Below are 15526 nucleotides of genomic sequence, written 5' to 3'. Positions count from 1 at the left end.
AGATCCAATGACAATTGTCCCTGCTCACAGGGTGCCCTCACAACAGTGGCAGTGGTGAGGAATTACATTTGGACTTATTTAGCCTGCAAAACAGTTTTGTCAGCAAACGTGTGTGCAGCCTTGTAGTCACAGGACATATATACACAGTTATAGATTGCGCAACAGTTATTTTTATTTTTTACTTAGGATAGCTTAGGAACAGACAGGAAAGAGCTTTGGAGAAGATGCTAAGATGTCAGTGTCACAACTGACTATGCAGTGTAAAATCAAAGGAATTTTCCTGTAATAGTTGCAGTTTGAAAGATAGGTAAGACAGTAAATGACAACTACAGATGAATTACCTGAAAGTAGTTCACAGGCTGTATTGGATGGATGGAGTTATTTCTGACTTCCACCACTGAATAAAAAGGTGGTGGTGTTTCATTTATATTTTTTCCATGGGTTACTTGCTGGTTAGAAAGTTAGTTCTGAATCTCTAAAGCATGTGTCTGTCTTTTCTGGCGAGCACAAAGAAGCAGTGGGAGGAAATGAAAAGTGAGAGAAAGAAGTCAAAGATCTGTTTAAAAATGACAATAATCTGTATGAAAGTCAAGTGATACTAACAACATATTGTGCATTTCCTGTGTTCATTTCAGCATTACCTGGATCCTCCAGAGAAGCTGAAGGATGCACGCGAGAGATACGGGCTAAAACCTGAAGATTTCTTTGTCCTAAATCATGGAGAATCCAAGGTTTTGAACAGCGATGAAGGTTTTGAATAACTAGTTCAAAGGACTGCATCACAAGTCTTTGAAGAATGTTAAAGAACGGTGGCTAATGTTTTACATTTCCTGCACATTTTATGACTAACATATAAAGTACTGGTATCTTAAATTAGTGCTTTGACTACTGTACATACCCAGCACAAACTTATTTTAACTTTGTTGCTAATCCTTTTTTTTATTGAAGGAAGTGTGTACCCATTTCTTTCCTTATGCTCTCTGAAAGTACTGACCCGTTTGTTAACTCTGACCATTACCAAAGCTGTACACATTTATAAGAGCATTTAAAGAAACAGTGAATGATCCAGTTGTGTTGATGCAGAGGGTGGAGCTGTAACTACAGTTCTGGTGACCCAGTTTTAAATAGCAGACCAAGTGATAGGGGAGCCAGCCAGGGGTAGAATAAAGCAGCCACTGGAGTACTGTGTCATCTCAGAGGGAAGTTTTTTTGATTAGGCTTCGTATTGCTGTTTTCCTGAATGGGTTATGAAGCAATAATGACTGTAACTTGACAGAGTCTTTGGTTGGACCTGCCACCACTGCAGCCCTGTGTGTATGTGTCCCTACCCTTGTGTACAGTTCTGCACTTATTAGGGATGCATGGCTGCATTTGCTCGTTGGGGACAGGGAGGAGAAAGGGGTAATGTCACACCCTTCCACACATCTTCCTGGCTGTAGAATTTGGCCTTCATTGTACCACAGCAAACCATTTTAGGATACCCAGTACTAGTGTGAGGGTGGAGCTATTTCTACACATTTAATGCAGTAGCAAGTAGGTGGTAGATAATCAATACTGGATGGTGCCTGGGGTGAAATCAATTGATGAAAAATTGTAACCACACTGCAAAGAACACTACCTTGCTTACAGACTTTTCTTGTACATATTTTGACTTTTGCAACTCACCACATACACCATCCTCATTATCCTGATTAACTTTTTTTTCCCATTATACATAGGGTCAGAGTGCTGCATCAGTTGTTGCTACCTCTCTTGGTTCAGTGCCACTCTCATACCTTCTTCAAAATTCATGCTTGGCCGTCACAGGTCTTCTCTCACACAGTCTATCCATCTCATAACTGGACATTCTTATCTCCTCTTGACAAATCTGCCTTACCAAATCATCTTCTGCTTTCTTGTATGTGTGACTGAACTACCACATTCTGTTCTTCTTGACCTTCTCTATGTTTGGGACATATTTGGCTTCAGCTCTGATGTCTTCATTTCTTCACCTGTCCCATAGTGTTCATCCTAATGCTAATCTCTGAGACTTCCATTTCCATCTCCATAAACTGTCTTCAGTGCCATGGTTAATGTGCCATACAAAATCACTAGTTGCACCACTGTCCTGTGCTCCTTACTTTTCAACCTGTTTGGCATTCTTCTATCATATACTGTCTCTTACAAATTGTGCCATTTGACTGCAGCACCTCTGATTCCAGCTTTGGCCTTCTCATTCAGAGTTCCTTTCTCCTAAATCTTATCTCCAATGTTCTTAAAGCTGTTAGTCTGTTCCAGTATTTTCCATATGTTTCAATGTTTAGCAAATCGGTAATCTGCCAGAAAGGGTGTAAAGGATCCATGGCTAGCTTTAGGCATAGGCCAACTAGGTGACCACCTATGGCGCTGCTCTAGGAGGGATGCTTTTCCAGTATCTATTTGTTTATTTTTATAGTAAAGAAATGGCTTCTTTAACATGTGTTAAATAAATACAGGAAAAACTGAAGACTAAGACAAACTGTGAGAAGAATTAAAAAAAAGAAGCAGTCAGGTTGGTGTAGGTAGACCAGGATGGTCGCACTGGGTGGTATGGGGGACACTATGGGACCCTTTTGCCTAGGGCTCCAGCTGACCAAAGGCCTACCCTGACAGGATCCCACACTGGATTGTGGTATGTTTGCAGGTTCTATTGACAGCTAATCATTTCAGCTACATTGTTCCCAAAGGCTTTTCAGTGCATCTTAGCCAAGTTAAATCTCCACCACAGGAAAAAATTAAAAAAAAAAGCTTTTTTTTTTTTTACCCCTTTTCTTGAAATTCTACACATTGCTAACCTGTATTCATCATAAAATAGTCGCTACAAATTTTCTTGTGTTTGTAACCGTCAGTGTCCTTCTGCGGCAGACTTCCCAATCAGAGCTTGCTTTCTGCTAAAGCTAAATCTTCCCCATAGTGCAGTGTGATGGTGCAGTTGTTGAGGTTATAACACCCATGGCTTGACTGTCACCTCTCATTTCCATTTACTTAGAATGTAAGAACAGAGAAGTGCTAATTTTGAGAGGCCTCAGTACTAGTATCCCTTATTGTTCTGCAATGCCTCTTACAAATGTTTTTCCTACTGATGTGTTGTTACACATTCTCTGACAAAAGCATCCAGAAATATCAACTCATTGCTGAAATAACAGACCTTTTTGGCAGATACTGCTTTTGTGTGCTTCAATTCCTTCCCATGTTATTTCTCCCATTTCCCTCCCTCAGCAAGTCACAGTATCACATTTCCTGCCCTGGAAGGTTTAGATAATTAGTCGCCTATGTATTACAGTAGACATCAGACAGAACTGTCTGCATGGTGTGCTAGTAAAAGTGTTCCCTCCATGTCTGTTCTTATTCTTGTCATCTGACTAACACTTTCACAGTAAATAATGGTACAGAATGCTTGTATCAGTCCTTAACATGCAGGAGTCTAAGTATTCCAGAAACCGTGTTCTGCTCTGTTTATTAGAATTCATATATATTTTTTTTATTTTTTCTCCATAATGGTCCTTTAAATTAAACCAACCAAACTTGACATGCATTTCCTTTTTATTCAGATCTCACCAGAATGCTTCAGCAATATTTGATTTGAGAATGTAAATCAGTATTTCCGTATAACACATTATTACTTTAGCTCTTCATAGATAGTTAAGTAAAGTTCTAAACAAGAAAAAGAAAAGCAATTGCTTAAAGGGTAGGAACCCTGGAGAATTTGTGCATAGAAAGATTTTGCAAAAAATGTACCTTTGATGTACCTTCAAGCACTAGGGTAGAGGCAAGGTGGCCTTCTACGTCTCTGGAAGTTTAGATTTGGGAAGAGACCCAATGGACTAGAAAGATCAGATGGGACACCAGGATGAAGCAGCCATTGTCCAGTTCTTCTATGCCAGAAGAAAGGTGTCATTACCACATGTGTGGCATACTTGAGGTTAAAAGAAACTATGCAGGCTTCAGTATTTTAGGAGGAGAAATGATGAGAAGTGACAGCATATGTTGTGCATGACATGTTAATATGTATATCATTCAGACTGTTGTCATTGCATGTGTCTTCCTCTGTTAATGATCCTGATGACCATTGTGAAATGAAGAGTGTTCATTATTAGATCACTCTTGTAGTAACCTAAGGTATGTGGGACATATCTTGGCATGGATCGCATGTCCATCCAACATCCAAAGCTTTTGGGTACCTTCTAAACACCTCTACATCCAAGGAGGCATGAGGACGTGCTGGTATAAAAGCAGATGTATGGGCCCCAAAATTCAGAACTTTCTTCCCGTTGAAGCAACCAGTCAGACTTTTGTGGAATTTTCTTCCATGTTTCTCTGAAAATCGATATTGTTTTTTGCTTTTGTCTGAGAGAAAAGGGAAGTGCCTTTGTGTACATAAAATCCTATTCAGAGACTTCCACATAGCTTGTCTTTTCTGCTTAGGAGAGAAATATGGCATCTGGCTTTTCTGTATAGGTTTACCATTTAAAACTAAAACCATAAGGAGTTGTCTTAGTTTCCTCAAAGTGTATGTAGAAAAACTATGCCCTAAAGCTGTCACTCGGCCTTCTATGGTTTCTAATGTCAGTACCTTGGATGAGCCCTTTCTGGTCCCCAAGAAGAAAAAAGCTGTGAGAGAGGGTCCAGCAATGCCTTATTTAACATCTTGTACTCCTTTGCCCATGAAGAACGACTCCATTGTGGTATTATCAGAACCCTTGGACCATTTGTGTGCTTCTTCTGACCCTTCTGATGCCCTTCAAGAAGCCACCAGGGAACCTTCAGACAGTTTTTGTGCTTCTTCCAGCGCTTCTAATGCTGGTCCTTGAGAAGCCAGTAAGGGATGAGAGTCTAGCACATCCTCCAGAGCCAGACATACACTCACTGTGGACAAAGGAGAACCTTTCTTGGACAGATTGGAAGAAGCTGACAGCATCCCACAGTTTTCAGTTCAGGAAGAGTTGTCTGGCATCCAGGAGGAGGCTAGGACATACGAGTCTATTCAGATTATGTCTTCAGAATCTCCTGTGAAAAAGATTCAGAAAGTGAAACACCTTTCCACTCCCTCTACCCCTACTTTGAAAGAATCTAAAAAAAAAATTATTCTCTTTTTGTAAAGGTCTTTTTAAGGCATTTCACTGGCTTCAGACTGCATCTCCAGCCTCTCCATTTAAAATGAAACAGATCTTCATTTCGTTCTGATGCTGACGTTGAAGAGGTTGGATTAGATTATGCTTCCAAGATGTGTCCGCCTGAAAATCTGGAATCAGAATCTAAATATATCATTAATTCAGATTCTCCTGTGGACAAAATGTCTTTTTCTGATACTGTTGGAAGGATGAAAGACTTGTTTAAATGTTAGGGAAGTATCTGAGACAAAAGTTTAAATGGGAGGGAAGTATCTGAGACAGAAGAGGCACAACTTCCTGTTATATCAGATAGCAACCCTGAAACCATTTGTTTTACCTCCAGTTATTTGGGCACCAGAGGATTCATTTAATACTGTCAGCAGTTCTCCTGACAGACTGACACCTACTCCTAGGAAACCAGATATACTCTACAAGGTACCCAAGTCTCATAAGTACTTTTTCTATACTCTAGAACTGACCCTTCTGTTATCCTTCTTATCAAAAAACAGTGGATCTTAACATGTGGCTGCATCCAGTCTAGTAATCTCTGACAAGAATGGCACAGCATTTGACAGATTCAAAAAAAGTTTACAGCTCTTCAACCGTAACCTTTAGAACTCTCAGCTGTCAGGCACATATGTCCAAATTCTTCTTGGCATAATTTGCTGACATGAGGAAAATTATTATAGTTTTACCTGCTTCAGAATATAAGTCCTCGTTACGTTCTATGCTTTCCTCAATTACACAAGTTACCAGACATTTCTTGAGATGATCCTACAATTCTGTAGTAACTGGATCAGTAATGTTTGGGTATGCGTGGCTAGAATCTCAGTGTTTGACAGAATATGGAAAATCTGACATTCTCAATGCTGCCCTTGTTAAAGTGGTTTTAGTTTGTACTTCATCTGGTGATGTTCATTTGAGATTTGCTGAAAGGGGGGAAATTGATCCAAGTGCGAAAGCAAAATTTTCAGTCCTCTTTACCTAAATACATCAGAAATTTCTCTTTCAGCCCCGTAAACATTTTATATGAAATGTTTTAAACAATCTCAACAAAAGTCAACAAAGTAACCATTCAAAAAGTAATGACAGAACTAACAAAAGGGAGGGACAACACAGGCCCAATCTCAGTCCAAAAAAGTGACTACCTTTGCCCCCTTCTCAACCCATCCCCTCCCTACCCTGGCAACTATGTAAACTTTTCAAGGAACCTTTCCCTACATCTCACTTGGTGTTACTAGGTTACAACATATTACAGGGCACAGGAATAATTCAAAATGGTTACAGATGGCAACAGGAATGTTTCCGTCCAGCCTAGGAATTTTCCCCATTCTCAGAATCAAACCCACCTCTTTCTTCCCATCATTGCTTATATGCTATCCCCAGGAGTAATAGAACTTGTGCCAGAGAATCACAAAGGAAAACACTCCTATTCGAGAATATTTCTAGTGTCCAAAGGAGAGAACCTGGAGACCTGTTTTAGACCTGTCTTTCTTAAATTTCCATGTCAGAGTCCTAAAGTTCAAAATGCTCACCTAAAGTCTCTCGTCTTCTGATTCTTCTTTTAAGTTTCTTGGTAAGTCTGAATCTAAAAGATGCATATCATCAATAATAGTCATTCACAGATGTTTCAGATGTTTTTTAAGATGTTCTGTTCACATTTTCAGCTCTCTTATTTACCCTTTGGTTTGTCCACAGTATCAGGAGGTTGTTCACAAAGTGTCTTGTACCAGTGATAACTTTTTGATGGTTACAGTACATCTACATCTTTTCCTATTTGGATGACTGCCTTATTTTTGCAGACTCTGTTTAAGACTGTCAAGACTCTGTCCTCTTTGCCAGAAATCTATTTCAGAATCTAGGTTTTGAACTCAGTCTTTGGAGATGTCAACCCTCACTCCTTCCCACAGAATAACTTTTCTAGGATGCCTGCTAGACACTTCACAAATTGTAGTATTCATGCCAGAGGAAAAAGTAACATTTTACCAAGAACGGCTTTGTAGGTTTTCTCTATAGTCCTTAACTAAAGCAAGGGAATTCCTCAGGATTTTGGGATACATGACTTCTACGGTTCTCATGATCCCTCTTACCAGACTACACAAAGATTCAGTGGTTTACCAAATTAGTCTTGACCTAGCACCAGCACCTACCTGCACCTTCTGTCTTTTCAAATTCCTAATCATTTATCAAAAAGGAACTTCAGTGGTACAAAGACCAACTGCTTTCAAATGTGGGTCTTCCAGTTTCCCCCTCAGCCCATTTGTATTCTGTATTATATCTACAGATGCCTCCGACCTTGCCAGGGGGGGGGGGGGCTGTATCCAAGGGTTTCAAAGTACAAGGTCTTTGGTACCATTGTTTCAGAAGGACAAACATAAACATCAAAGAAATTATGGTATTAGTAAATGCACTGAAACCCTGACCATTTGTGAATGGTACTAGCTGTCATTTAATGGGCGAGGGGATGTACAAAAAAAAAGCTGTGCACACACAAGTGCAAGGCATCATGGGATATATGACAGTCCTGTAATAGTTAATCATTTCAGGTCAAAGTGACATCTTTAGTTACCTGAATGATTTTTGTACAGCATTTCAAACTTAAAGTAAAGTAGAAAATTTGTTTGGTGTGTTCACACACTAACTAATTGGACTTGGAGCATAAACTGTTGTTCTCATAGTGGCATATTACACATTAGGTTCATGGAGTCAGCTTCAGAGTAATTTTTTGAGTAGAAAGCAAATGAAAAGAATCTAAATCTGTTGCTGTAAAAGCAGATACCTCATGCAGTGCACACCCTGGTGTCAGCAGGTGCAGAAAACAGAATATCTGTAGCCGTGGAATATATACTAATAGTGGCAATATAGTGTCTATAACAAACTGTATATTTTTCTATTTCTTTCTGGTACTTCATAAACTGCAGTGGCCAAGCACTGAAATTTTACTGACATTAGACATGGTCTGATATTTGAGCTGTACTAAGATCCAGAGTACACGGATAGTAAGTAGTACAAAGTACACCATGTCAAATTGTTTGACAAGCATAGAATATTTTAGATGTTTGTGCAAATATAGATGTATTCACAGCTGCAATATTTTGTTTAAAATATACTTGTTAAGAAATTAGTATGCTTTTGGCAACAGATGGGTAAATTCTCTTTCCTGTTTGCATAGTGAAAAATAATGATTTGGCGGTACACATTCCTTTTGACATTCAGATGTGAAACCTTGGGGTACAATAGGGTCTTCCAGCACAAGCTATGTATATTGCACAATTTTTTTTCCTGAAATGAATATTTTAATAATGGCATGTTTTAAGATTGTCATGAATCTTTTGGTACCTTTAATACAAGTACATTTTAGGTTGATTTGTAAAAATACATATGAATCAAAAGGGTACGGAAGTTGTGATCTGAGATGGCCTTATGAAATGTGCCTTTAAAAAGATAGCATAGCTAGGATTTTACCATAATTCTCAGTACAAGTATTACACTGCTGGTCAGGACTTCTCCACATTTGGTTGGGAGATTATCAGTGGATGCTGCATTCTTCACACAAATGTTTACCTAATGCTTTAAAACAGCTTGTTTTGCTGCAGTGTTTCTTTGCATGACAAAGGATGCAATGGAAAATTCTTGTTTTATTCTCTCCTGTGTAATTATTCATCAAAGCATGTGACCTATTTTAGGTTCATGTTATTAAAAAGCTAATATTTTTAATGTTGTCGTGGTTTGATTTCTTAATGTTTATATAGTTCAGTATGTAATAGAACCCACAGAGAAACTATTTTGTCATTCTTTGAGATGGCTTTTGATTCATATGTTAATATAATTCAGTGTATAACAGACTGTACAAAGAAATAATTTTACCCATTCTTTCAGAAGCAGGTTACATAATAGGAAGTATACTGCCAGACTCAGCTCAGTGGCATCCTCATGAGAGAACTACTCCCTGCTGAGTCTGGCCGCCTGCCAAATGTTATTTTAAGAGGATGACCTTCAGCATCCCCCACCGCCCACCCCTGTAGCCTCTTAAATGTTTCCACTTCAACATTTCCTCCAGTTTCATTTTATAAGTGCATGGCAGTTGTGGCAAAAAAAAAAAAAATATATATATATATATATATATATATATGTGTGTGTGTATTTCGGGATTGAGATGTCCGCAGATGAAACATTCGAAACACAGATGTTTGAATGTTCATCTGGTTGAACATCCCAATGTCCGAAAGTTTATATTAGAAAATGCACTATGCATTCGCTAATATAAATTCGAAGAAATGTACAGAGATCGTGGTACAGTGCGGTATGGGAAATTCATCCCTTTCCTTACTGTAGAGCGATCTCGGAGTCGGAATGTATAGTTAGCAGGGGGAGGGGTGCAGGGGGAGCTTGTCCCCCTGCAAAACCGTGATGTTAGGTATAGGAGTTTACGTTAGCTCCTATACGGACATCACGTGATGTTTTCGAAAACAATATCGAATCTGCTGAATTCGATCAGCAGATTCGACATTGTAACTTGTTCTATTTTTTTACTTTTGAGGTTTACTTTCGATATGTCTGTTTAAAATTATACATACATATGTATATATGTATATAAGGTCTTATCTTCCCTTGTGTGGGCAACTGAATCTTGGTTGTATATATAGACCAGCTGACATTGGAAGCAAAATACCTAATACTTCGGTAGTTTCAGGATGTGGAGAGTCATCAGACTCAAGAAATCAAAACTGCAACTGACCTAGTCACTGATGTTCTTCGTGTTTCACTGTTGCAGTCATCACATTTGGGTTATCCCTGCCAAGGTAGCTCACGGCCAGCCCGAATACCAGAGGCTTAGTATTTCTGTGTCGGTTGTTGTCGCTTCAGGATTGCCTTCAGGGCGCCAGTAGTATAAAGTAAGGCAGCCAACGCCTTTACATCGGTCTTTCTTGTTGTGGAGCCCGAAGCAGAAGCAAATCGTACGAGTGCCGGTCGGCCGCTACCTGAGTTTCGTCTTCCAAATTGAAGCTGAAGTCTTCTAAAGCTAAGTACCCCGTTGGGGATCCTTTTTTCTTGCACTAGCTGATTTCAGAAAAAGTTAACAATTGTCTCACCTGTGGAAATCAAATACCACACCAAGACTTTCATTCTTACTGCGTCACTTGCTTAGGCCCAGACCATGATGTCCCCTGCTGTCACTTCTGTACTTTGTACAACGCCAGAACTATACATTATCGGGCCCTTATTGTAGCTAGATGTTTTCGCTTACAGTCTTTGAATTCCAATATGGATTCAGTAAGACATCCGACAGTAGATATTCCGAAAAAAACATAAAGATAAAGACAGAGACAGACCGCACAGGTCCAAACCTACCGATGATGCTCCCGTTAAGCTAGTCGTCATTTCTCCGGTCCTCGGTGAGGTGCTTTCGCAGCCCCTCATGCCCACTTCTGTAGATTCACAGGCCACTACCGAGACCCTTTCGGAGTCCAGTATGCCGCAAAACTCTTCTTCAACTAAAGATCCTGCAGTCTTCTCTACCTTGGATGGGTCCAGAGCCGCTGAGCAGGCACTGGCTTCTGAGGAAGTCCTTCACACTACCAGTTCTCGACACAAACCGACGACTTCTTTCATGACTACCATTCTTTCGAAAACTACAGAGTTTCTTAGGCTCAGGTTACAAACCACACCCAAGAAACTGATGACCCAATCTCAGGCACCTGCTTCCTTGCCTCAGTCTCAAATGTTTAAAATGGCGGAAGACCTTATCATGCTGATCACGGGAAGCCAAGCTACTCTTTCCAAAAGAAAAAGAGATCTGTCCCCTGTAGTTTTGTCTGAACAGGAGTCTGATGAATCTGATGCATCTGAGTATGAAGACATGCAACCCATCTCTGTTTATGAAGATTCTGATGCAGAGGATTCCATTCCTTCAGCCTCTCCCCCAGAAGATTTTTCCTTTGGGGAAACCCTTCACACCTTTAGGGAGCATTTCCAATGGGAAAGTCAGGAATACCCTCAGTCTAAAAAGAGACTCAGGGAATTCTTAGATCTTCCACAGCACAGACCCCTGGCCATCCCCCCAGTCCTGTATGTTGTGGAGGATGTTTTCCTGGAATCCAGCTTGACTTCTGACACCCTCCCTCCTGCACCCAGAAAACCAGACAAGTATTACAGAGTCCCTGACTCACACAAATTTCTTTTTAAATATCTTACTGCTGACCCTGAGGTAATTAATCAAGGGCCTATAGGAATTAAAGCAACCTCTGCTAAGAATCCCACCCCCTCAGATAGGGATTCCCGAGCACTAGACAAGTGGGGTAAAAAAGTATACACCTCAGCTACTCTTGCTGTCAGAGCACTAAATTGTCAGTTCCATATGCTAAAATTTCAGCAACATACCCTGGAACTCATCAAACAAAAAATGTCCTCCTTTCCTGCTTGTGCAGAATCTAAAGAGTTACAAGAGTTAATGCATTCTGCAAGTCAAGTAACTAAACACACCTTGCACTGTGGTTTTGACGCCCTAGAAGTTTCTTGCAGGGCAGCAGTCATCGGTTCAGTCTTTAGAAGGCATGCATGGCTTAAGGAACAGCCCTTGCCAGACCATGTTAAATATAAATTGTTGGATGCCCCCTTGCACAAAGACAACTTATTTGGCACTAAGGCAGAAGAGGTCTTAAAAAGGATGGAAGAAAAAACAAAATCTACTCAGACAGTTAAGGATTTCTTACAGGATGTTCTTCATGTTTCACTGTTGCAGTCATTACATTTGGGTAATCTGCTGGCAGGTTGCCCTCAGTCGGCCTGAATTCCAAAGTCTTGGGTCCTGGATTGGTTGCTGTCTTGTCTTCCATGACATCAGGTTGTCAGGGGTATAAAACATGCATCCGACGCCATTTTCTTTAGTTTTTCTTGCCGCGCAGTGCCTGAAGCAGAAGCATTTTCACAAGTGCTGGTCGGCCATCTACTGAAAAATTGAGTTTGAGTTTCAGAACCGAAGTCTTCACTAAAGCTAAGTACCCCGTTGGGGAAACTTTTTTCTTGCTTTTTACTGATGTCAGAAAAAGTTAATAATTGTATTACTTGTGGGAAGCAAATAAATACCTCATAAGGATTTCCATTTATACTGTATTCTTTGCCTAGGCCGTGATCACAACGTGCTTGGTTGTCGGTTTTGTGCTAGATTTAACCAACGCACTATTAAGCGTTGATATATTTTTGCATCAAAGTATTTTGGAAACAGATATAACTACCCAGAAATTTCGTCTGATAGCAATCCGACTACCAGAGTACATAAAAAACGCAAGGAAAAGGACAGAGAAAGGCAGTCGAGATCCAAAACCGACGACAAAGCTTCTCCTAAGTCAGTCGTCAGTTCGCCGGTACTCAGTGAGGCGCTTTCGCAGCCCCTGATACCCGCTACCTTCGAGTCGCAGGCCTCTACCGACACCCATATGGAGTCAATCATTCCGCAAGATACTCAAGGTATTGGACCGATAGATGTATCTCCCTCAGATGGGTCCGGAGCCGCTGAGCAGGCACCGGCTTCTGAGGGTGTATTCAGACCTCATCATTTGAGGATTCTGATGCCGAGGAGTCTATTCCTTCTGCATCTCCTCATGAGGATTATTCATTTGGAGAAACCTTGCATACTTTGAGGGAGCATTTTCACTGGGAGAGTCAAGATTTCTCAGAATCAAAAAAGAGGCTCAGAGATTTCCTTCTTCTCCCTCAGCACAAACCTTTAGCCATCCCCCCTGTTTTAGACATTGTGGATGATCTGTTTTCAGAGTCAAGCTTAACCACGGACTCCTTACCTCAGGCACCTGCTAAGTCTGACAGATACTACAGGGTATCTGACTCTCATAAATTTTTATTTAGAGACCGTGCTGCTGATCCTGAAACTATTTCACAGGGTCCAAAGGGAGTTAAGGCCTCAACAGCAAAAAATCCTACACTCTCTGACAGAGATTCAAGAGCACTAGACAGATGGGGAAAAAAGGTTTATACATCTGCAACCTTGGCAATCAGGGCCTTAAACTGTCAATTTCACATGATTAAGTACCAACAACATGTTATGGGATTGCTGAAACAGAAAATGATGTTGATTTCAGAATGTGCAGAAAATAAAGAATTGCAGGAATTATTGCATGCAGCTGAGTGGGCGGCCACGGTGGTGCAGCGGTTAGCGTTGTCGCCTCACAGCAAGAGGTTCTCCGGTTCGATTCTCGGTTGGGGTGCCTTCTGTGTGGAGTCTGCATGTCCTCCCTGTGGTCGCGTGGGTTTCCTCCCAGTGCTCCGGTTTCCTCCCACATCCCAAAGACATGCTATAAGTGGATTGGACATTTTAAACTGGCCCTAGGCATGAGTGTGTGTGTGTGTGTGTGTGTGTGTGTGTGTGTGTGTGTGTGTGTGTGTGTGTGTGTGTGTGTGTGCCTTCCGTGGAAGGTTGAGTGCCGGGCTGGCAACTCGACACCGTAAAACTCCAATGATAATCATGAGAGGACAGGTGATCCGCTGTGGTGACCCCTAACCGGGAAAAGCTGAAAGAAGAAGAAGATTGCATGCAGCTGAGCAAGTTGGAAAGCATACTTTGCAATGTGGTTTTGATTCTTTAGAGGCCTCCTGCAGGGCCGCAGTTACTGGATCTGTGATTAGGAGGCATGCCTGGTTAAAGGAACAAAATTTACCTGATCATGTTAAAGCTAAATTGCTAGATGCACCTTTACAGCATGATTCTCTGTTTGGTATTAAGGCAGAAGAGGTTCCAAAGAAAATGGAAGACAAAGCAAAGTCTATGCAAACTGTTAGAGACTTCTTACAAGTGCAGCCACCAAGATTCAGTAGACACTGGCCTACAAAAAATTGGTCCTTTCCTGTGTCAAACAGAGCTCAAAGGGGGAAATCCAGGCGCCCTAAGGGTTCCACATACCAGGCGCAAGATTCATACAGGTCAAAGCAATAGGGTGCTTCCACCTCCAAATCTGGAGGAGATAAAGCGCAAACCTACAGTTCTGCCTACACCAAGCACTTATCTTTTGGCAGCACCCATAGGTGGAAAATTAGCAGTTTTTGCCCAAAATTGGCAGTTAATAACCCAGGACAAGTGGGTACTAAACATCGTATCACAGGGCTACAGATTCCATTTCCACACTCTGCCAATGGCAAATGGTTGGCCAGATCTGCCAAAAAATCAATGGGCAGAGGCACAGAAACAGCTTACGCCCCTCATGGATATGGGGGCCATTCAGGCAATACCAGAACAGGAAAAAGGACAAGGTTTTTATTCAAGACTGTTCTGGGTACCCAGAAAGGACAAGGCCTGGCGGCCAATACTGGATTTATCGATTTTGAACACATACCTGGACATTCCAAAATTCAAAATGCTGACTTTGCAGCAGCTTCTGCCCATGCTGGGCAAGAATGCTTGGCTGGTGACTTTAGACCTAAAAGAGGCATACCTGCATGTCCCAATAAGACAATCGTGCAGAAGATACCTCAGATTCAAGGCTGGCTTAATGCATTACCAATTCTCTGCACTGCCCTTTGGCTTATCTACTGCGCCCAGGGTCTTTACAAAATGCCTGGCACCAGTAATTGCATTTTGCAGACAAAGAAGTATACAAATATATCCTTACCTGGACGACTGTCTTATTCAAGCAGAGAACAAAGACAGTCTTCTTAGACACCTGGCGTTTGTGAGAAGGCTTCTAACATGCCTAGAGTACACAATAAATGAAAAGAAATCACAACTAGTACCCTCTCAAAGGATAACATTCCTGGGTGCAAGCTTATATACAACTGCCCAGATGGCTTACCTCATGCCAGACAAGCAAAGGCAACTGATTACTTACTTCAAAACTGATGGCAACAAAGACCCAGTCTTCTGCAAGACAAATTCTGCAGGCTCTGGGCTTCATGGCATCCTGCATCCTACTAATTCCATATGCAAGACTGCATATGAGGAAACTTCAGTGGTACCTAAAAAGTTTATGGAGTCAACATTCACACAGTTTGGAAACAATGATTCCTGTCATTCCCTGCCTGCAGCAAGGTGGGCGAAGGCATGTCACCAAAACATGGGACTGTCTTTCACTCTACCCCCTGCCAGCCACACCTTAACAACAGATGCATCAGATTATGCCTGGGTGGGCCACATGGCAGGAAGATGCATTCAGGGCTTATGGGCACCAAAGCAAATGCATCTGCATATCAACCAGAAAGAGATGCTAGCTGTTCAAAATGCCCTAACAGCCTTCAAGGGCTTATTTCATCCAGGACAACTACTGATAAAGACGGACAACACCACAGTCATGTGGTACATAAGCTATGGGGCACACACTCATACCCTCTTTGCAGATTAACCATGGCACTGTGGGGCACAGCTTTGACCTACCAAATACATCTTCTGAATT

General features: G+C 41.3%; 1 protein-coding gene across 1 annotated transcript in view; it reads left to right on the top strand.

Moving 5' to 3' along the window:
- NAPEPLD (N-acyl phosphatidylethanolamine phospholipase D) overlaps positions 1-8846 on the top strand; it is a gene marked incomplete in the record, with an annotated part of 998216 nt that extends 989370 nt beyond the window's left edge. Inside the window, 1 exon segment of the mRNA XM_044088514.1 lies at positions 636-8846. Coding sequence (XP_043944449.1) covers positions 636-761 — 126 coding nt within the window.
- Positions 8847-15526: the final 6680 nt, after the last annotated feature.

The sequence above is a fragment of the Protopterus annectens genome, chromosome 11.part0, assembly GCF_019279795.1.
Source record: "Protopterus annectens isolate FY-2018-M chromosome 11.part0, PAN1.0, whole genome shotgun sequence".
In the NCBI taxonomy this organism is placed as follows: Eukaryota; Metazoa; Chordata; order Ceratodontiformes; family Protopteridae; genus Protopterus; species Protopterus annectens.
Note: the sequence above shows the minus strand (reverse complement) of the source record. Positions and strands in the feature narration are given on the sequence as shown.